Genomic DNA, 21,364 nt, shown 5'->3' with positions numbered 1-21,364 from the left:
CGACTTGAGCCTTGTAAACGTATGTTGAGCACTCGCCGCCAGGCGATCGATCGAATCGGGAGATTTCAAAACTGCTGGAAACGGCGTAGAAAGGCGGATGGTTGGATCCTGGGAGGTTGGCTTCAATTGCGCCAGCCATTTGTCGTTCATTGACGGCTTCGCCATGCGCTCATCATGCTCGCGGGCTAAGCGCGAAGAGTAATTAGTCGATACGCGCCGTACTAATATACTAAACGGCGCCTTGGACGCACCGCGTGCTTGAGACCGAGTGTGAGACGTTCGTTGGTCGATGCAGGAACTCCCTGTGTTAGCTTCTGTGAACCACCAGCAGCATGCGAATTTTGACCCTCGTCGCCTTCGAATAGCGGCCCACGTTGCCTTATGGAGGCGTTCCCACCCCAGCACTACTACTGATGCTGCGGCGTGCTGCGGGACGCGCGCCACGCCCGCGTCGCCGGATTGGCCAAATCTCGATCCAATCAGATTACGTGCCTCGTAGAGTGGGATATTTTATAAAAATGACTTGACATTTCTATGACGCCGTGTCGATTTTTTCGTGCCGGTCGGAAAAATGAGCCAATCGCAGCGGCCAAAAATAGAACCCGTACGTAATCCGGTCGCACTTAGTGCGACTTGGCATCGCTCGCGTTAAAAAACTTTTGTGTGTGGGGTCAGTCGGGGCGACGAGCATGGACGACGAGATCTGGTCGCGGACGCTGGAGCACATCCCAGGTAGACGCCGTCGCATGGACCTTCCTGGCGCACGAGAGCTCATGGCGCCGACGTAGGCGTCGCCTCCTTGAACAAGAGCGAGGTGCGGAAGGACGTCAAGGAGGTCGAGCATCTCCTCGACGAGTACCGTAGCTCGTGCGACGCGTGGAAGGACCCGACGAAGCAGCCCGAAATCGATCCGGCGGCGCCAGATGAGGCCGAGGACGCGGGCTCGTTGCAGCGACGCCGGCAGCAGCACCTCGCCAACTTGTATTTAAACAAAGCCATGCCGACCAAGAAGCGCAGCCGTGGGCGCGAAGTCATGAGCGCCGAAGAGATCATCGAAACGCTGCCGATCTGCCGGCGGGCCGTGCGCCTCACGCAAGCCGAGCTCATGGCGCTCAAGCGCGAGCGCCTCGAGCTCGAAGACAACTACCTTCGCTTGCGCACGACGTTTATCCACGAGATCGAGCTCATGATGAAGGAAGAGAAGGACCAGGAGCGCGTCATGCTGCGCATCCGAAAGAAGACGGCGCAAGCAGCATCGCGCTTGCTCTCGTCCAAGCGTCGCAACACGGCGATGCAAGACATTTTGACCGAGCTCGACGCACGAGGCGACTTGCTCTTCAAGCTCCAACACCAAGTGAGTCGGCTCCACGCGGTGCTGCGCCACCATAAGATTGACGCTGCGCATCCCAAGACGACAACGGGGCCAACGCCCCTCGGAATCGGCGACCTCGTGCTGTGCACGCCGACCAAAGAAGTGGTATGGCCGCTCAGTTCGAACACTGTCGTATCTCATACTACCTTCCTCCGACAGGGCGTCATTGTGGCCATGGACGAGAACGCCAAGCAGGTCACTGTCGACCTCCGCGACGAGAAGCAAGTCGAGATGGCGATGAACGACGTCGAGCCTGCCGAGGTCGACGAGCTGTCGTTCACACCGGATGAAACGGCGCTCAAAGCTAAGTACTTTGAGAAGGCGAGCGAGTGGATAAGCGCTGAAGCCGCCTTCAAGGAGCTCGTCGAGAAGGGGACACTGGACGACGATGACGACATGGACGACGACGAAGAGGACGACGACGACGACAACGACGACGCCAAGTCGAGCAAGCCCGAAGACGATGCGGACCCGCCAAAGAAGCGCGCCAAGACATCGGCCACGACGACGACCAAGCGCAAGACGACGTTGATTCCGTTCAAGGGCTCGCGCTTGCAGGGCACGCCGTACGAGATGCCACTGCTCATTAGCCCCCTCGGGTGCGACACCGCCTTTGCTTCGTGTGAACGCTATACTTCTCTATGTAGGGAGCTGCCGGGCTTTGCCGTGGCGGCCGCGCCCAACGGTGACGCTGCCAACATGCAGTGGCTCGGCGCCAGTTTGCCCTCGGACCTCGTCGAGTGGGAGAACGACCGTCTCGAGATGATGAAGATGAAGGGCGAGATTGAGCGGCTCAAGTTTCAATTGCGCCAGTCGGAAGGTAGTACTCTATCGCCAGCCGCGTCACATGCGATAGATGCGACTTGTCTGTATCTAGTCCAAAAGAAGGATGCGCAGCACCATGTGAGCGTCCAGCTCGAGTCCATCAACAAGCTCGTGTCGCAGGTAGTTTTTCGACAACATGTCGTCAAGCGCTTAGCATCTTGCATTCTAGTTGGAGAAGGAGCGCGAAGCCTCGAAAGACAAGGCGTCCAAGAAAATCAACGGCAGTAAGAAGCGGGAGCGCCGCGACAGTCTCAGCGAGTCGACGGGGCCGTCGTCGCCGATCAAGGCCGGTAGCGACGAGTCGCCTGCTGAGACACTGCCCTCGAGCAGCAGCACCAAGGAAGAAAGCGACCATGACGACGACAACGAGAACGAATCCAATGGCAGCGAGGTCGTACCGCGCCGAACAACGCGGTCCGGGAAGCTCACCAAGCCCGAGCCGGCCTCGGAGAAGGTACAGATGAGATTGCTTTGCCGATTTAAGACAAGTCGATGCAGGCAGCACCCAAGCGCGGCAAGAAGGACGAGGCGGCAAAAGAAGAGAAGGCTGCTGTCGCGCGGCGGTCTTCCACGCGAACCAACAACCCGCGCGGCCCGAGCAACGCTGCCAAGGGCAAGGACGACAGCGAAGCCAACGGCAGCGGTGTCCGGCGCACCAGCGGTCGCGTCTAGGTGGGTACCAAAGACAACCTCGTGCTGCCCAATTACATAAGCATGAGTCCACTCTCGTAACGCGCGCGGGAATTGGGGTGCTGAGGCAAAGAAAGTGCAACAACCAGACTTATAGCCAGCGTGCTTCTGCAAGGTCGCTTTTCTGGCCGCCGGTCCCAGCTTACGTGTTACGCGGGCGTAAAGTGGCAGGCGCCGTAACCCGGGGCATAGAGGAAGCCGCGCCCATCTACAGCGTCTACCTAGCGCGCTCGATCTGCATGTCCACGCGTTGCTCCGGGTGGCATGCTGCCGGACGCGCGCCATGTCGCGCTAAAAATAGATTCGGGCTTATCCGGATGCGCGCCGTATCCGGATGCCTGTGACAAGAAGCGGCCATCGTGGCAATCCCAACTCTGCGGCGAGGACGATCCGATGCCCTTCTGCTGCCAGTGCCTCACGACCAAGGGCTTCAACAAGTAGGGCGACGCATGCGCGAGGATGATGGCCATGGCATGCGCAGGTTCCATGCGCTCGAGAAGGTCAAGGCGCGGGCGACGTGCAAGGAGTGCGTCAAGGGCGGCCGCACGGTGCTGAGCCCGTGTGCCGAAGCCGAGTCCGAACCGCCCATGACGCCGCCGAGCGCCGCGCCCAAGTACGATCGCTGACGGATTGAGAGGACGTGGTGACCATGTGCGTGGCAGGAAGACGTCGGGCACGACGATCGATGATTTCGAGTTTCTTAGCGTCATTGGCAAGGGCGCGTTTGGGAAGGTGCTTGAACCACAGTAACATGCAGGACGATGGTTGACATGGTGGTGTAGGTGCTCTTGGTGCGACACAAGGCGACGCGCCAGATGCATGCGATGAAGGTGCGTGCGGGCTGCTACTCGGACAAGAATGCAGGGCTGATGCTGGCTCTAGATCATTAGCAAGCAGTTTCTTGTCGAAATGAACAGCGTCGAGTACATGAAATCGGAGCGCGAGATCATGACCAAAGTACTTTGTCGTCGTCGATGTACAATATTGTCATGTGTCGCGCGCTCTTAGGTCAGCCATCCGTTCATCATTGGCCTCAAATACGCGTTCCAAACCGACTCCAAGGTATCGTAGCGATGAGTCGATGCACGCAGTCGAGACCACGCTGGTAGGTCTACCTCATCATGGAGTACCAGCCGGGCGGCGAGCTCTTCTCACATTTGGCGAAAGAAGGCCTCTTGATGGAGGTGCGCCTCTCTCTATATATTCCTCCCATGTCGGGCCCTTCCGAGTCGCGTAGGCCAAAGCCAAGTTTTACATTGCGGAAATGGTCTTGGCCATCGAGCATTTGCATAGCAAGGGCATCATCCATCGGTGCGTTCGCTTCTCGCCGTCGTCTCTCAACTTGAACTGACTGGCAGAGATCTCAAGCCCGAGAATGTGCTTATTTCGGCCGAAGGGCACGTCAAGCTCACGGGTACCGCAGTCTTCTCCACCAAATCGTTGATGGTCGGGGCGTAGACTTTGGTCTGGCCAAGCAAGTGAACGACGTACGGATTATTGTCTATGACTGCGACGACGGGATTCAACTAGTGACACTATTGTGCACTAGGGCGACGAAGTCTTTACGTTTTGCGGCACGCAAGAGTACATGGTCTGTGGACGAGCATGTACTTGTCGAGGAGCCACATACGCTTTCCTAGGCGCCGGAAATGATCTTAGGCAACGGCTACACGCAGGCGGTCGATTGGTGGTCGCTTGGCGCGCTCGCGTACGAGATGCTCGTTGGGCGGTCGCCGTTTGAGACCAAGAACAAGAACCGCAAAGAACTGCACAAGAAAATTCTCACGGCCAAGGTAGACGACAATAGTGTCTTGTGCACATCTTGTACAATATTATGACCTAGCTCGCACTGCCCAAATGGCTCTCGTCCGACGCGCACTCGCTGCTCAAGTCGCTCCTCGAACGCAACGTGGACAAGCGTCTCGGCGCGGGCAAGTCGTCCATGTTTGTTGTCCGCGGTGTCCAAGCCCTCAAGGCGCACCCGTTCTTCAAGGTTCGTGTGTTTTTGCATGGGCATGGAATGGGACTGTAGAGGTGTCGTGCTAGGGCATTGATTGGAACGCCATCGTGGCGCTGCAAGTCCCGCCGCCGATGATTCCGGTCATTCACAGCGAGACGGACACGAGCAACTTTGACGCCGAGTTTACGGGCCTCCCGCCCACGGACCTCGACTGCTCCGAGTTTGGCGGCGACCGCGATACGTTCCGCGGCTTTTCGTTCTGCGAAGGGGACCACCACGGCAGCATCGACGCCAAGAAAACGCATGCCGATGACGACGCGCTCGTCGACAGCATCGCGAACCTCGTCTTGCTCCGCACGCGGTCCATGTCCCGCCGCGGCTCGATCGAGCTCAGCGCACACGAGCCTCCGCAGCACGAAGATACGACGAGCACGTAACAATTGCGATACAATGTCATGCCTCGTTCCGTGACGAACGCGTTTTTTGTGGTCCACGAGATGAAGGACAATCTGTCCACACTTGCCGTGTGCTCTACGCGCCGTTTTCACCCAATCATACGCAAGCATTCCAGCGCGGTCTTCCAAGGGGATAAACAAACGCCTTTGGAGGTGTCTCATGCAGGAGGTGCGGGTGGAAGCAGGGGCGGAAGGCCCGTGGCAGGTGCTGTTCCTTTCTTCTCGCTCCTAGTGGCGGTGGGCTCTTCACAGAGATGCGCGCATCGATTCGAGTCGCAGAAAGGACGCAGAAATCGTCCTGCACCGCGCCTCCAGTCGGTGACGCCGCTACGCCGTCGCTGGGATCTCTTGAGGACGTTGACAAACGGCGTCGCTCTGCCGCCGATTGCAACGCTTGCAAGGACTTGGATTCGCTCAGGACGACGCTCGAGTGCCGAGCGAATCGAGAGAAAGAAGAGGGCTCTGCAATATCCAATTCGTTGCGACAACTCCGAGGACGCGAGCGAGACGAGTCGAGCGGGCGTCAAAGGGGTAGGTTAAGTTAGAGAATTAGCATTGGAAGAGCCGGATGATTTCGCGCACGGGCGATCGACACACGGGACACTGCTTCACGGGCGCCGCGAGAAGGTGGTCGGCGCAGCGCATGCAGACGGCGTTGTGCCCGCACGGGACGCAGACAGCGCTCTGTGGACCGTCAAAGCACACGACGCACTCGCGCTGGCCGGCCAGATTGAGCAGCCCGCTCTCGTCCAGCGGCGGGGCGCTGGCGGCAACGACCTTGTTGATCGGCGACAAGAGCGGTGCCGACGGCGCGACCTCTCCTGCTGCCTCGGGCTCGGGCAGAGCGAGCTGCTTGGGCTCCGAGAGGCTGGGTTGGCGCCACGGCACTTGCAACACGGACGACGATGTCTCGTTCGCCATTGGCTTGGTATCCGAGTGGCCGCGCCGGGTCCGCCATGGAAGCTGCAGCACCGACGACGCCTCCGCAACTTGAGCGTTCGACTCGGCCGACGTCAGCTCGGAGAGGCTGCGGCGAGACCGGCGGGGCAGTTGCTGCAGCATGGAAGGGGTCTCGGTGGCCGGCGGTGGCGGCGTCGCCGCGACAAGTGGCACGAGCAAAGGGTCGGGCACATCTTTCGTCATCTACGCAGTGGTATCGTTCGTAGATCAGTGCCATGTCTTTAACGATGCGATGAGTACGCTGTAGGTATCAAAGAAGATCGACCATGACGCCAAGCCATTTGCGTCCAAGGCCGCGCACTCGAGCTTGCGCATGACACTGGGCTGGTCCTCGTGCGTTCGGTGGGCGCCGGCAAAGTAGAACGAATGATCCTTGTTGCCAAACGCACGCTGCGTGCCTGGCTTCACCATCGGCGTGCCGAGCTTGTACAGAACCGTCGAGCTACCACATTGACGTGAGTGTTCTTGGACATTGCGTCTTGCTTCGGAACAATACCTCGGCACGGGCGGGAGGCGGCTGCCTTGCTTGGCGTCGAAGAACGACATTTCGAGCGACGTCGAGCGCACGTCGGTCCGCAACACGATGACAAACCTACTCGAGAGACGTGAGCGGCGGCGTGGCGCCGACGGCGCGTACCTCAGCTTCCACGGGCGGAGGCCCAGCGGCATCTTGACAAGTGGCGACTCGACGCTTTCGTAGAGCCACCCGCGGTAGAGGCTGCAGCGCTACGCGATGTAGTATGCCATGAGTCGGGCGACGGCCAAGCCTGCAATGATACCTCTTCCAGCAGCCGGGCACACTCTTCAAAGCTTGCCCAGTGGTCGTGCTCGAGGCATGCAATGCGTGCGACATGCAGTGCTGTGAGCTGACGCTGGTTGCGCACGTACGGGTCAAAGTACGGCACGGCGAGGAGGAGCTGGACGACCTCGGGGTGGCCGGCCGCTGCGGCGCAGTGCAGCGCCGTAGATCCCGTGCTGTTGATGGCGCCGACGTGGGCGCCGACCGCGATAAGGATCTTGGCGCAGTCGACGTAGCCTTTGCTGCAGGCCATAAGAAGCGGCGTACTGCCGGTCGTCTCGTCGCGCTGCTCGAGGAACGCGCTCGTCGCGGGTGTCATCGTCGCCACAAAGTCTTGGAGTACCTTGACAACGCCATACGCTGCAGCGAACAGCGGGACCTTCTCTGGGTCGAAAAACTCGACGCGGAACGCGTCCTCCTTGCGGGCTTGAAGGTCGGCGACGCTGGCGTCGAGCAGGGCGAGCTTCTTGGCGTAGAGCTGCGCGCCGTAGACGTCCTGGTCGCTGAGACCTGCCTGCTTGGAGCGGAGCTTGCTGCGCTTGAGCTTGAGCGATACGAGGCTCTTCTCGAGGCTCTCCAGCGCCTGCAGGCTCCGCGAGGCTTGGCGCTCGAGCATCATTCCGCCAATCGAAAAGTGCCCAGCCTGTCTGTCTGTGTACGGCGTGTCGCGTACCTTATTTAGTGTTACATGTACGATCTGATTTCATTTCCATTCAGTATGCTGGGCCACATTGCAGAACACTATTTCACGATAGAAATGCAACAGTATATATATCCTTTTTAGCGTCAAATAGTCATCGAGGAAGAATCCCCGAGGGTGCGAATGTATTTTAATTATTTTGTTTTATTACGACAGGACTGCATCCCCTGGCTGATCTCACGGCTTGACGTCAAGAGGGCTTTAGATTCACTGCACCAGCAAGCATATCGATGGACACAGTTTTCATTCAAGGACGTTGGAAGGCTGGGAAGACCATGTCCCTGTGCTGCTCGTTCTCCGGTTACAACCTAAACGCTCCCGTTGCCACGTGGCTTTATCCGGACGATCACGTCCAAGATCACGTCCCAATGTGTCGAGCGGGAGACCATCGTCCTGCTGGGAGGTACATACTGGCGCGCACTGTTCGTATTGCGAGTGAAAATGACGGTCACAACGTAGATGCCTTCTCTCGAGAGTGGCATGTGTGCCAACCAGATCCTGCGTCGAAGTATCCCTCGCCCGCCAGCTTGAATGGAAGATGCTCGGAAGGACTGCAGCATCTAAGTGCAGTCTCTCGCAAACCGCAGTCTCTCGCAAACCTCAGTGTACCGGTAGCTCGACGACTGCGCTCTGTAGCGACCGATCACCAGAGACAACCGGTCTCGCTCCAGCAGCCGAGGTCTTAGGAGTCACCATGCATGGCAACACCCTTGTCGCATTGAGAAGCGTCCTTTCCGACGCGATCCGTCGCGAGGACTCGGACCCAGGCGACCTCTGAGCCTCGAGAAGCATGTCCTCAATGAAGCATCCCATCAATCGTGGGTGGGCGGCAGTCAACTTTCGCTGCAAATCGCGCTGCTATACACTACTTGCGAGCGCACTATCCACGTCCAAGCAACGATATTGGACGAGTGCGCCGTTGAAACACACGAGCAAAGTGCCAATTACGTAAAGCGGGGTTCGAAGCGGCGATCTGGTATTATAGCCAATCATATATCGTTTCCGTTCAGACTCGAATGAGATTGGTCAAAACCAAAATAAATACTGTGGCCGGCGCTCCAGTAGTGGAAGAATCCGAGACGATAAGATGGACGCCGACGCCCCGCGCCGCCGATCGATGCCATCGCGCGAGGCGCGCAATAGCGTAGCCAATTATGCATGCGAGTCTCCGACGTACCTCGACTCGGCCGAGCGCCGGGCGAAGCGGACCAAGCCCAACGACGTGCCCAGCGACAACGAGACGACGACGACGACGGCGCCGGCCTGCGACGACGACTCGGCGATCGAAGTGGGCAACTGCGTCCTCGTCGACTTGGGCCGCGACTACGAAGGCGTCGCTGTTGTCCGCAGTATGCAGTCGCTTGCGCGCCCATCGACGGCGAGCACATTTGTCGGGCAGTGGTTCTATCGGGCCGAAGACATTGCCCCGGATATTTTGCAAAAGCTGGAGACGCCCGTTCTGCAGCGCGAGGTCTTCTTCTCGACGCAAACGGATCGGAATCTGCTCAAGCACGTGCGTGGGACGTGCAAGGTCGTGTCCGCACTCGACTTTATGGACCGCCTCAACGTCATCCGCCAAGGCCACGAGATCGACTCGGACGACGAGGAGAAGAGGTTCATTTGCCGCTTCCGGTACAATCCTGAGAACCTTCACCAGCCTTTCGTGGAGCTCCAAGAGCACGAGATCCGCTTCAACTACGCGGCGGCTGCCAAGATTGGCGTGGCCCATCAGGTCGGGCCACTTCCCCGCGTCGAAACGAGCCTCCGCGAGCGCTACCTCGCCGACGTCGCGGACCGACCGCACCCACGCGCACTGCACATGTGGTCGCCATCGACCATGGACGCCCACCCGTTCCTCTTCAAAAAGTACCTTGGCATGCTCGATGTCGTGCGGTATGGTGTCGGCAACATCGTCAAGACATATCGGAAGGCGTCGCTGGCGTCGACGGTCGCCGCGCATGTGCGGGGCCTCGTGTTTGCGTACAACGACGACGGCACGCTCGGACTCATCACGTCGGACGGCGCCAACCTCGGTAGCGTCCAGAAGAGCGACGTGACGTCCGTGCTCACGGACGACCGCGCAATGCACCACTTTCACGCGACCAAGTGCAACGTCGCGCACGCCATGCAGCTTGCGACGACCGAGTACATGGCGCTGCAGGAGCACGAGCGCGTGCTCTACCGACGCGAAGTCGAAATCAACTGCCATTCGTCCAAAGTGAGTCTAACTTAAAAAACTGCACCTTTCCTTCCAAGATTTTATGATCCTCACCTCACGGCTTGAGCGTTGATGGACGACCCATCCCAAGGCTCCGGCCTCGCACCACTGCGACTGCCAAGCTGATTGCGACTGCCTAGGTGAATATAGAGTCGTTGTTTGGAGTGTTATGCCGAGTGCTAGCGAGCGAGGGACTCAGATCTCAGTGCTTTGCGCTTGGACGTGCATTCCACCGACCAACACTCTATGCAATCGTAGTTCGAACAAATATATGCGACGTGCCAACGAGACTGGTTTGCGGTCAAGCGTCGTCGTCGTCGTGAAGCTACTTGTACCGTCAGGATGTCCTTGTAGCCCTCTAGAATCGAGCGAATCTACTGTCGCAGCATGCCCATTCGATAGGCTACGCAAACTGCAAACTGGTAAAAGTGCAATTCCAAAATAGACCGTCGAAGTCGACTCGAAGTTTTCGAAGTCGTTGCAGAACCGGACACGCAAAGTCCAACAGGCTCTGCGCGATCCGTCGAAGCGGCTCATTCCGCATCCTCATGGACAAGGTGCTTCGCAAAACCGAGAAGCTGTACGACAAGGTGCTCGATGGCACGACGCGCCGAGAGAAGTGCATCTTCAAGGCAGAGAGCTACGTCCGCGACGCGGCCAAGGCCGAGCACTGGCGGCGCAAGCAGCGCGCTGCCAGCGACAAGCTACAGAAAGCCCGTGACAAGCTCGGCAGTGCGTTCGCGTCTAGCGCGTTCCCGCCCGAGCAAGCCACGTGGTTTGCCGCCAAGTACGGCCTCGTCGACGTCGTGCGTCGAGCAACAGAAGGCGTCGACGCGCCAGACGCCAAGACACACAACACGCCCTTCATGATAGCATGCCTCAGCGGGCACCTCGAGTGCGCCAAAGTGCTGTACGCACGCGGTATTGAGCTCATGGCCGTCAACCTTGCGGGCTTCACAGCGCTCCACTGTGCGAGCCAGCACGGGCAGTACGTTGTCGTCCAGTGGCTGCTCACGCTGCCCGAGATGGACCCGCATGCTCGGTCTTTGAGCTCGCTCACGGCGCTCGATGTGGCGCGGCGTGCGTGCGCTGTCGGCGACAAGCTCGGCTGCATCGTCAAGTGCATTCGACTTCTTGAGCAGGTACACGACACCTCCGCCACCATGGGCATCAAACTCATGGGCCCATCCTAGCGGCTGCTCGTGTACTCTGGCTGGCTCTACGAAAGCGTCCTCGATTCGATCGCCAACAAGTACATTCTCAACACCGTCGGGCTCAACTGCCACACATGGCGCCTCCGCTTCGTACTCGTGCTGGCGACGGGCCACGAGACGTCGACATTGCAGTTCGTTGTCTACGATCAGCGCGAAAATGGCGTGCGTCCATCGGCGCCCGAGTACGTATCGCCATGTACGCTTGCGACTCACACACGGCGCATTAGGTCGTTTTGGATCTACGAGAAGGGCGATCCGCTCACGCTGCCCGGCACGAAGCGCACCATCAACAACCGCGAGCATACCTTTTCGTTTCATGTACTTCAACAGGCCCATCTCTCCGAGCCTGGCGCTCTGCAGCGCGTCGAGTGCGCCGCGGTCGATGCTCCAAGCCTGGAGAAATGGGTTGCATTCTTTGAAGAGTGTTTTGTCCAAGCCTCGATGGTGCGTTGCCACATCGGCTGCGGCGTCGACTCATTGATGTACGTAGCACGCAGCCCAGCGCAGCGCCAGCAGTCGGTCGAACGACTCGTTCTTGCCACCGCGCGTGCGACGCCAAAGCTCGTCATCGACCGAACTCTTTCCTGCCATGCCGCCACCGCCGTACAACGAACTGTTTCCGTTGCCACCGGCACCCGTGCCGAGGAAGCAACTGGCCGTCGACACGTTCGACGAGGTCGACGACGACCGGCGGTTTGTGGCCACCGCGCCGTCGTTCTGCGAACCGCAGGCAGCGAGTGCCCCGGCGTATTCTGCACCAAGTGCGCCAGCGGTCCATGCGCTGCTGCCAGCGCCAAGTCGCGAGTGCGTCGTGTGCTATGACGCGCCGCAGGTCGGTGTCTGTGTTCCGTGCGGCCACAACGCCGTCTGTATGGAGTGTGCCGATCGGATCATGGCCCAAGACGCCAAAACATGCCCCGTGTGTCGCGCCGAGATCCTCCAGATCATTCGCTTGTTCCAGTGCTAACGAAATCAACTACTAGTAGAAACGCAGGCTAATCGGACCTGCCATGTCCGCCCTGCGCCTGTCGATCGTTTTTAGCATGACTACAGCCTTCAACGGGGCATGGTAGCACAGCGAGGTGTAATACAAGGCCTCGGAGGATGACGTTGACGCCAACGTGATCCGCACGTGCCACGTCACAGGAGCCTTTCGCCGACGCTACGTGCGTGTCTGCGCTGCCATCGCGCAAGCCTTCGCGCCTTCTGCGTGTGATGCATACTGCGTCATGTGGGACGAGCAAGCACAGCGCTGCAGGGTGAGCTCTCGTTCTCCTCGGCGTCGTCGTCTGTCATGAATTCAGCGCATTTTACGATCGACACTCTGCATATATTACCATCACTCTGTAGTGGAGCGCGCTATCATGCCCGTTGGGCTCGAACGGATGCAATATGCCTACGTGTGACCTCGAGAACGCACGTCAACCACCATCTACAGAGAAGAACAGAGTGCGAGGTCGTGTCTCTACTACTAGCCCAGCCCGCAAGTTGCGGGCCGCGACGCGCTGTGCTTGCCAGCGCGCGTTGTACCCATATTGCATTCGTCACAAATATATTCATATTCCCACACGCTTTCTCATATTGATGTGCCAATATGATATTGTATCTTGTCCATGCCCAGCACACACGTATTTTCGTCACCATGTTCGGCCTCCAAGCGCTGTACGAATGGGCGATCACAGTCGTCCAGCCAGGCTCTACGCTCTGGTACGCGGCCAAGAACGGCGACGTTGGCGCCGTCACAACCTACCTCGAGGGCCATGGCCCCGACGCCATCCGCGACGCGCTCGAGACCACGGACGCGAGTGGGTGCACGCCGCTCCTCCTCGCCTGCGCCAAGGGCCACCTCGCCGTCGTGCACGCGCTCTTTGAGCACGAGGCGACGCAGCTCTACCTCCGCGACCAAGTCGACAACCGCGGCGATAGCGCCGTGCACCACGCTGTGCTCGCCGGAAAGGCCGAGGTGCTCCAGTACCTCGTGACGCTGCATGGCGTCTCGCCGTTCCGCCTCAACGCGCTTGGGCAGTCGCCGCTCGACCAAGCGCGCGCTTTGTACGAAGACGTGGACGAAGCGCCGCGGCGATTCCTGACCTGCGTCGACATCCTCGAGCAGGTACTCTTGCCTCGTCAGCGGATGTCATGACGTGGCATTGCAATAGCGCTGCACCGTCTTTGAAGGCTGGGTCTACGAAAGCATCGACAACCTGGCCTCGCGCGCGCTGAGCGTCTCCGCGCTGCAGTCGTGGAAACGACGGTACGTAGGCACAACAGTGAAAGGGACCGCTGAGGACGTTTTAGCTATGGGATTGTGCTGCGCACCGCACTGCGCTCGCACTTTGAGCTCGTGCTCTACTCGTTCTCGACCGAGCGACGCGACGAGGCCAACTGGGAGCGGTCGTCGACGCCATCGTACGACGCTCGATCCCATGACACGTTGACGACCTTGTTGTCGTAGGTCGGTCGTGCTCTTCCGCGTTGGCGCCGACGCGGTGACTTTCAACAGCAAGCAAAAGCTCTTCAATAGCAAGCCCTTTGCCTTTACGCTCGAGTGCGTCAAGAAGGCCGACGCGCACACGTCGCTGCCGACGATGGTGCACGAGCCCCTCGAGTTTGCGGCGGTCAACGCCGACGGCTACGCCGCGTGGACCACCTTCCTCGTCACGGATGCGGTACGGCGCGCTTATAGCTCCACGAGCATCGCACATACGCGGTGCGTAGCTGCAAGCCGTGTTCGATCCGTGCATGGACCCCGAGGCCTACCGCTCGTCGTCGGTCCGCACCGAGGTACTGCATGTCGTTGCCGACCATATCATACGAACGCAATGGAGTCGTCTGCGGCGGCCCGTGCCCCGCCGCCTCCATCGCCGTGCACCCCGACCGCTCCGTCGCTGGATGACGTGCTTTTACCGAGCCCAGGTATGGTGGATATCGTGGGTGGTACTCCAGCCTGCGTGTCTGGTTAGCGCCGACCGCACCCGCGCTGTACCAAGCCGAGTGCATCGTGTGCCTCGACGACGGGTGCGACGCCGTGTGCGTGCCATGCGGCCACAACACCATGTGCCTCGGCTGTGCGTCGAGCATTTTCGAGTCGACGGCCGAGTGCCCTGTGTGCCGTGCCCGGATCCGCGAAGTCATCAAGATCTACCGTGCCTAGTCCCATCTAATATATTGTTGTGTCGTGTCAACCACGAGCGCTTGGTCCTGCGACGTTCGTTCGCTTCTGCTATTGCTGGGACTTTAGCACGCGATGTGGTGCCACCCGTATCCTAGCTGGATCCAGCGTGTAGATGCGCAGCTAATAGTTACCGACGCGGATGTAGGAGCAGTGCGACGCGAGCAGGCTGGGCACCTGGCGTGCGCGCTTGGTCAAAGCGCGTCTGAATGCGACCCCAGAGACGCTCAGACGTGTCTGGTCGCAGGACGCAGGGCCATGACAGCCGAGCATCACGCGCCTCCATTAGCCTCTCCTCGGCCAATCGGACGGCGCTGCAAGTAGCCATCACCTGCGATCGTCCGAAAAATGTGATAAGCCATCGCACTCACGTCTACTGGTCACAGGTACACGCTAAAGGCTGCAATATTTCGCGCCATTTTGACCCTTTAATACGGCCGTCATACGCCAGCTAAATTCTGTTTTTCGCAGCTTCTTGGATAGACAACGCGCCCTCGAACATTCCTATGTACGTTGTTGGCGCCTAACGCGCCTTGGTCGTCGGCCCGGTCGAACGCGGGTCCGTCATCGGGATGACGTCATGCAGCAGTAATCCGGATAACGTCGATACATCCGGATATTGGTCCAATTTCGTGTCAAGTGGCAAAAATTGTCGGCTTTTGCATTTCGTAGCCGTGTCTATACAAAGACCGCCGCGCCAACTTCAAGTGCATTAAAATACAGTGCAATCTCACTCGTCCGCCATTTAAGTACCTTGCGTTTGTATACATCGCTGAATCTTTTGCATTAAAAAGAATCTCGTTTGCATTTTAAAAGTGCATCTGTCGCAGGTTGGCGCGTGCCAGATTCAAGAAGCCGTCTCCTCCTATCTCCAGCTCGAGCACAGTGTACTACCGGTCGTGCTAGATTTGGCGCTCGGCGCGTGGTAGTTCTTATTTATCGAGCCATGCCCCACTCGCACCTCGCCAACACGTACGACTTTGTGCGACCGCTCGCGCAGACGGACGCGACCTTGGCTGTGTACCAGCACATTCCGAGCCGCGATCTCGTCGTCATCAAGAGTTTTCCAACGGGCGCGACGAATGTCGACGAGGTAGACCCGCGCGAACTCGGGTACAAGGAGCTCACGATCAACCGCGCGCTGCAACAGCACCCGCACGAGAACGTCGTACAGCTCCGGGACTATTTTATTGAAAACGGCCAACTGCACTTGGTGACCGACTACTGCGCCGGCGGCGACCTCCTCTCGAGCCTCCTCTCGACGTCGACGCAATGGACGGAAGGCCACGTCGTGAGTCTCTTTCGGCAAATCGCCAAGGGCCTCGCCCACGTGCACCGGCACGACATTGCCCATCTGGATGTGTCGCTCGAGAACGTCTTGCTCGACGGCGTCAGCGGCGTCCGACTCTGCGACTTTGGCCTTGGACTGCTCTCGACGCCGACCAAGTTTGGCGGCGTCGGGAAGCTCTACTACATGGCGCCCGAGATGTTCATGCGCCGCGCCTACAACGCGCAGGCCGCGGACCGCTGGGCGCTCGGCGTCGTTCTCTTCATGCTCCTCACGGGCCGCCCGCTCTTTGAAGAGGCGACGCTCCGCGACCAAAACTACAAGATCTTTTTCGAGGCGCAAGCGGCCTCGCCCGAGACCGGCGTGTCGGCGCTCATCGCACGCGTCGGCCTGCACCTCTCGCCGGCCGCGCTCGACCTCATCACCAAGCTCTTGAACCCGAGTCCGATGCGTCGACTGTCGCTCGACGAAGTGCTCGCCCACAAGTTTTTGCACCCGACTCCGCCCGTCTTGAAAAACCTGCGCAAGCGGTCGGCGAGCCAGCCGGTTTTGATGAGCGTGCATGCGCTCAAGCCCATGCTCTCGATGCGGTACCTCTCGACGCTGGCGACCGCCTCCTAATAACGTTATACTAACTTATTCTTTCTGTACTCACCTTACTCTGTCTACTGAGAGACATGTGGTCTACACCAACACGTGCACTGCGGATCGGCGTCCAATCACCCTCAATGATTGCTCAACACGCCGGCACCTGCGCATGCCCATGCCTGCTTATCACGACCACCTAAAGCTACTTCAAGTTGCAAGTGCCGCTCGCACAACTTGTCGAGCAACTTGCCCGCCCCACGAGACCCGGAAACCCTTTGGTGATGCTCTGCCGTCACACGCGGCGCCAGACAATGCTTGGCACTCTGTAGCGTTGTCACCACACAAATCATTACATGGTGTCGCAAGTAAATTGGCGGTGGCTCAAACCAAGTACATACTATGTGCTACTAGTAGTCTAGTCTAGTCCGTCTTGCCCTTGGCGACGTCTCGGAGCGTCCACTGCCAGTACGTTGTGTAGACGAGCGCAAGCACAAAGTGAGCGCACGAGTAGAGCGCGAAGAGGTACTGGTGGACGTGCGGGTACTTGGCGGGCGGTGGCACGATCGCAGCGACCAAGTGCAGCACGAGCATACCGCAAAGCGACACCTACGCGACGCTAAGACCCACAGTACATGCATCCAGCGACGTCGTACGAGCACGAAGATGCGTTGCCAGCGCGGCCGTCGGTATCGATACCGGGCGCCGAGACGTTGACCGTTGCATGCAACCGCGACGACGTGAGGTACGGGTAGATGCCAAAGCAGACGTAGCCGAGGCTGCCGGCCACATACGGGACAAAGAGTCCGTCCTTGACGAGCAAAAAGTACATGCTACACTGTCCTGAGACAGACGGTCGATCGACAAGAGGGGTACCTAAAGGTCGCGACAGCCCCAAAGTGGCTCGCGACCAGCGACGCTTCCGACAGCAAGTACGTCATGGGCAGGAGCGGCAGCAGAATGGACTTTTCGTGCACTAGCCATCATAAAAGGTCTGCTCAAGACCTCGAGACAATCTGCGCCGCCGACCTTGATACGAGAAGAGGAAGAAGGCCATCGAGCAGTTGAAGAGACTGAGGAAGAAGCGCGTGCGGCTCGGTGGTCGTCGAAGGAGGTCGACAATGGACGGGAGAAAGGCGAGAAGCGTGGCGAGCGTGCTAATATGGCAATCGAAACTGGCACGCATTGATGTTCAGAACGTACCAGAGGTAGACGAGGTGCTCCTGACTGGCGACGCGCTGCCGCAGCTTGAGGAAGAGGTCAAGGCAGCACCAGACGTTGGCCACCTTGTCTTCAAAGAGGCCGCGTCCGATGGGGAAAATGCGGTGCAGCACTATCAGCAACCTCATATCTCAACGTCGCGAGGGATCGCGCACCTTGGGCAAGGCCGTCGACGCAGGTTGTAGCCGAGACGACGCAAAACGGCGCCCAGAGCAGCGAGAACGTCAGCACAACAGCCGTCGCAAGCGTGGCAAAGAGGGATAGGAAGCGAGGGCCATACCAACACTTGGCCAAGAGGTAGAACGTGATGGCCGGCGCGTAGTAGAGCGACATTTGCTTGAAATTGAGCGCGAGGCAGTAGCAAATGGCGCCGACAAAGTTATAATCGCGCAAAATGCACGCAACTGCGAGCGTCGTCAAGCCCAGCGACACGTTGTTGTACTAGTTTCCATCGATATAACACCATCTTAACAGCCAGAAGCAAAGTAACCTGAAAGTGGCCGTGGTCAATCAAGATGAACGCGGGCTGCAATAGCATGAGCATGAGCAGCTCCATGCGAAGCATCCACTGCTTGTGATAGATGCACTTGGCGAGCAGCGCGAGCGACGGTATGAAGACGACGAGGTCGCAGGCGAGGACGGTCGCCCGCATGTACACCTTGCTCGTCACGGTCTCGTAGCCGCGCGACGCGTCCAAGGCCACGAGCGCAGGCTCGACTATGCTAGCCACCGCGCCGCAGACGTACGAGACGTACGCCGTCAGCGGCGGGTAGTCGAGGCCCCAGTACAAGAGGTCGTAATGGTACCAGCGCGACACAGGCAGCTGGAACGTGAGCTCCATCCAATGGCGCTGGGCTTCGTAGTCGCCGAACATCGGACTCAGGCCCATGCCCGAGTACGGATGCAGCGAGACGAGCCAGCGCACGAGGAGCGCGACGACGACGACGAGCGCGGCGCCCGACGCCTGCAGGCCTTGCGCTTCCAAGGTCGACCACATGCCGAAATGACCAGTCGAAGACGCCATCGTATATCCATGGACCAATCAGAGCACGCTCCGTGGCTTCGAAATTTGGGTGTCTGTCCAGGATGCCACGTCATCATTGTCGCGGTCGCAACCTGTTGTACAAGAGGAAGATGGACGAAGAGAGACGCCAATTACGTTGCGCAACACTGTTCAGCTTTCCATTGCTCTCGATGGAACATGGCTCGCCGCAGCTGCGCGCCAGGTTCGTCGAGGCTCTGCACCGCGCTCGCTTGGCACATGCGTCCTTGGCCGAGACCGAGTCGGTCTCGATGGTCTCGACGAAGTGACTGCGAATCGCTGTCGTCGTCAAAACCAAGGGCGGCGAGAGCTGTAGACACTCCGTTTCAACCCCAGACATGGATTCGGTTTCAAGCCAGTGGTCTCCAGCTGGGGCTTGTGGGGGCGACGGCGCTGCTCGCCGTGACTGGGCTCTGCACGCGGGCTGTTTTAGTAATTGAACACATACGATTCAAACTGAAATGATGGAAAAGTCGTTGTTTATGCTAGCAATGCAATGAATGAAATAGTTTCGACTAAAAGTCACCACCAAAGGTGCCGCCGCCACCGTCGCCGCAGCCGCCGCCAAAGTCGCCACCATCACGACCATAGTCGCCGCCGTCGCCAAAGCCGCCAAAGTGGTGGTGGTGGTGTCCACCGTCGAGCATGCCACCGACGATCATGCCTTCAACGAACCCGTTGTTGCCGCCGTAGACGACGGGGTGCGGCGCCACGACGACATGGGCCCCACCAAACACTTGAGGTTGGGGCTGGTACATCACCGGCTGCGGGTGTTGTTGGTACATAACCTGCTGTCCAGGGTACATGGCTTGCTGTCCAGGGTACATGGCTTGCTGCCCGGGGTACACACCTTGCTGCCCGGGGTACACCACTTGCTGCGGCTGCTGCCCCGGGTACATGGCTTGGGGCTGGCCGCCATAGTATGGCTGTGGTTTCACGGGCTGCCCTGGGTACCCGCCCTGGCCTTGCGGCGGGTACGCCATGGGCAGTGCCATGGGTACGGCCACTGGCACTGCTTGCTGCGGCACCGTGATGACGTGGCGAGTGCTGCAGCAGAGTTTGATGCACCTCTTAAAGAAGCAGGCAAGGCCCACGACGAGGCAGATGAAGATGACGCCGCCAATGATGCCGCCGATGAGTCCGCCGTTCGAGCTGGACGACGTCGTCGGTCGATTCTTGCACTCGCATGCATAGTTGGTCGTCGCGCAAATGGCGCCTGTGGGGCAGCAGCAGCCGAGCTTGGCGCCGGTACTCGTGAGCCAGTGGCCGCAAAACTGACCCGGCGCGTTGCGATACGCCGTCGCGCAATTGCGGTTGACTTCACACTGCTGACACCCATCGAGCGCCGATGTCACCGCGAGAATAGTTGGCGCCAGCAGCAGCCGAGATAGGCGGATGCGCTGCATGCCGATGGCGAAGAATTCAAAATGAAAACGTGGCGTTGAGTCATCATGGCCGGTGGCTATTGATAGCCACCGCGCTTCTTTTGCCAATCAAACCTCGCCGTGGACGAAGTTCGTATTGTTAACAAATGATGTAGCAAAAGGAGCGACAAGGAGGGAGCTTTTTAAAGAATATCACGGCCTCCGCAAGCGCCACAGCAACCGCCATGAGGATGTCGAGATCGTGCTGTTGCCGCAGCGTGCCTCGGTCAATTGGACGCTTTCGATCGTGCCCGCTGGTCGCTCGTATGACAATCCGAATTCGGCCGTGATAGCTCGACCTTGAATTGTTCTGAATTCGGCCGTGATAGCTCGACCTTGAATTGTTCTGCGGCGAGTAGTCGTGTAGTCGGCGATGCGCCTTTTCCACGAATGCGGGAAAGTGACTATGATTCTTGTTGCTGGGGCCAGGGGTCCACCATGTAGTACATCACATTTGGCATGTTCCGTCTAGTCGTCATACCACTAGCCTTGCGTCCGAACCCAATCACGACCATACAACATACGCGATCTACAAGACGGCGACAAGACCTGCGCAGCCATATCACTTGCATGGTTTGTCTCCAAGAGTCTTGCTTCGAAATGATTCACAATATACCATAGTACAACTCGAAATGAAACCGAGCTCTAGTACATGTGTGTTGTTGAAGTGGGTCGTCTTTCGACAGATTCTGTTCTGAACCAGCAATGCTAGCAAGAGTCTAGGCACTCGTTCAGAAGCTTCTTCAGGTTCGAACCCCAAGAGATTTTGAAACCGACACACAGAATTCCTTTCTTCGTCCTCGAGAAAAAGGGTGCGGCCGAAAGCGGACGAGCGTATTCAGTGACGACGTCTATGGACGACACCAGGTTTTCAATTTTTGAGATTGCACTGCAAGCGCTTCGGACCGCTTGCCACGTCACGGGCGTGAAACCGTCAAATTGCCTTTCCAGCCATCGCCTCTTCACCGCCTTGCTTCTTCTGGCCGATGACGATAACATATACTAGTACTAGTACTAGTACTAGTAAATAGTAGGTATCGCTTCGAGTGCGTTGTCGCGGAAAACCTATTCGAGCTCTGGTTGAATTAAGTTAAATCCAGTACGGATGCCATGGGCTGCTTGGGTTGTGGGCGAATTCCAGGCTGCGGTTGTGCGCCATACAACATTCGATGGTGATCCTCCGAGCACGACCAACATTTCCGAGATACTATTCGTCCCACTCTGCGGTTTGGCGCCAAGACTGGTCCTTCTGCCGTTCCCGCCAGCCTGTTCCGATACTTCGGCCGACCAGACGCGGTGCTTCGAAAAATGCTACATGCAAGAAAGTGCCTTGCATCATATGCGTACATGTTCAAAAGCGTGCGACAGGAGCACAGAGTGAGAGCTCGAATCTCACAGCAACCATCCAGTCCAGGATCCAGCCATCAATCAGATCTTAT

General features: G+C 58.6%; 9 protein-coding genes across 9 annotated transcripts; 6 read left to right on the top strand and 3 right to left on the bottom strand.

Annotated features, from left to right (window-relative positions):
• Nucleotides 1-689: 689 nt before the first annotated feature.
• Nucleotides 690-2,869, top strand: SPRG_19722 (hypothetical protein; the record flags this gene model as incomplete). Its single annotated transcript, XM_012344151.1, has 7 exons — nt 690-732; nt 789-1,477; nt 1,532-1,971; nt 2,020-2,192; nt 2,250-2,317; nt 2,367-2,651; nt 2,696-2,869. 7 exons carry the CDS (start codon nt 690-692, stop codon nt 2,867-2,869), a joined length of 1,872 nt encoding a protein of 623 aa, XP_012199541.1.
• A 411-nt stretch (nt 2,870-3,280) lies between these two features.
• On the top strand, nt 3,281-5,284 carry SPRG_19721 (AGC protein kinase; the record flags this gene model as incomplete). Its single annotated transcript, XM_012344150.1, has 14 exons — nt 3,281-3,324; nt 3,369-3,500; nt 3,550-3,619; nt 3,670-3,717; nt 3,770-3,844; nt 3,896-3,949; nt 3,997-4,071; nt 4,125-4,198; nt 4,246-4,301; nt 4,346-4,374; nt 4,437-4,478; nt 4,528-4,680; nt 4,731-4,880; nt 4,934-5,284. The coding sequence occupies 14 exons, from the start codon at nt 3,281-3,283 to the stop codon at nt 5,282-5,284; spliced, it is 1,353 nt and encodes a 450-aa protein (XP_012199540.1).
• Nucleotides 5,285-5,851: 567 nt separating this feature from the next.
• Nucleotides 5,852-7,677, bottom strand: SPRG_19720 (hypothetical protein; the record flags this gene model as incomplete). Its single annotated transcript, XM_012344149.1, has 5 exons — nt 5,852-6,445; nt 6,503-6,704; nt 6,759-6,857; nt 6,900-6,988; nt 7,042-7,677. The coding sequence occupies 5 exons, from the start codon at nt 7,675-7,677 to the stop codon at nt 5,852-5,854; spliced, it is 1,620 nt and encodes a 539-aa protein (XP_012199539.1).
• A 1,171-nt stretch (nt 7,678-8,848) lies between these two features.
• Nucleotides 8,849-9,994, top strand: SPRG_22142 (hypothetical protein; the record flags this gene model as incomplete). The annotated part of the gene is made up of 1 exon (XM_012344180.1): nt 8,849-9,994. The coding sequence occupies one exon, from the start codon at nt 8,849-8,851 to the stop codon at nt 9,992-9,994; it is 1,146 nt and encodes a 381-aa protein (XP_012199570.1).
• Nucleotides 9,995-10,527: 533 nt separating this feature from the next.
• Nucleotides 10,528-12,160, top strand: SPRG_19719 (hypothetical protein; the record flags this gene model as incomplete). The annotated part of the gene is made up of 4 exons (XM_012344148.1): nt 10,528-11,121; nt 11,173-11,375; nt 11,421-11,637; nt 11,684-12,160. The coding sequence occupies 4 exons, from the start codon at nt 10,528-10,530 to the stop codon at nt 12,158-12,160; spliced, it is 1,491 nt and encodes a 496-aa protein (XP_012199538.1).
• A 675-nt stretch (nt 12,161-12,835) lies between these two features.
• SPRG_19718 (hypothetical protein) lies at nt 12,836-14,347 on the top strand (the record flags this gene model as incomplete). Its single annotated transcript, XM_012344147.1, has 7 exons — nt 12,836-13,306; nt 13,353-13,447; nt 13,492-13,602; nt 13,649-13,862; nt 13,912-13,977; nt 14,022-14,109; nt 14,157-14,347. The coding sequence occupies 7 exons, from the start codon at nt 12,836-12,838 to the stop codon at nt 14,345-14,347; spliced, it is 1,236 nt and encodes a 411-aa protein (XP_012199537.1).
• A 964-nt stretch (nt 14,348-15,311) lies between these two features.
• On the top strand, nt 15,312-16,274 carry SPRG_22141 (serine/threonine protein kinase; the record flags this gene model as incomplete). Its single annotated transcript, XM_012344179.1, has 1 exon — nt 15,312-16,274. One exon carries the CDS (start codon nt 15,312-15,314, stop codon nt 16,272-16,274), a length of 963 nt encoding a protein of 320 aa, XP_012199569.1.
• Nucleotides 16,275-16,661: 387 nt separating this feature from the next.
• SPRG_04930 (hypothetical protein) lies at nt 16,662-18,456 on the bottom strand (the record flags this gene model as incomplete). Its single annotated transcript, XM_012344068.1, has 7 exons — nt 16,662-16,847; nt 16,888-17,071; nt 17,115-17,214; nt 17,268-17,395; nt 17,442-17,571; nt 17,615-17,900; nt 17,950-18,456. The coding sequence occupies 7 exons, from the start codon at nt 18,454-18,456 to the stop codon at nt 16,662-16,664; spliced, it is 1,521 nt and encodes a 506-aa protein (XP_012199458.1).
• Nucleotides 18,457-19,016: 560 nt separating this feature from the next.
• SPRG_19717 (hypothetical protein) lies at nt 19,017-19,907 on the bottom strand (the record flags this gene model as incomplete). Its single annotated transcript, XM_012344146.1, has 1 exon — nt 19,017-19,907. The coding sequence occupies one exon, from the start codon at nt 19,905-19,907 to the stop codon at nt 19,017-19,019; it is 891 nt and encodes a 296-aa protein (XP_012199536.1).
• Nucleotides 19,908-21,364: the final 1,457 nt, after the last annotated feature.

Source organism: Saprolegnia parasitica (assembly GCF_000151545.1).
Source record: "Saprolegnia parasitica CBS 223.65 unplaced genomic scaffold supercont2.16, whole genome shotgun sequence".
NCBI lineage: Eukaryota > Oomycota > Saprolegniomycetes > Saprolegniales > Saprolegniaceae > Saprolegnia > Saprolegnia parasitica.
Note: the sequence above shows the minus strand (reverse complement) of the source record. Positions and strands in the feature narration are given on the sequence as shown.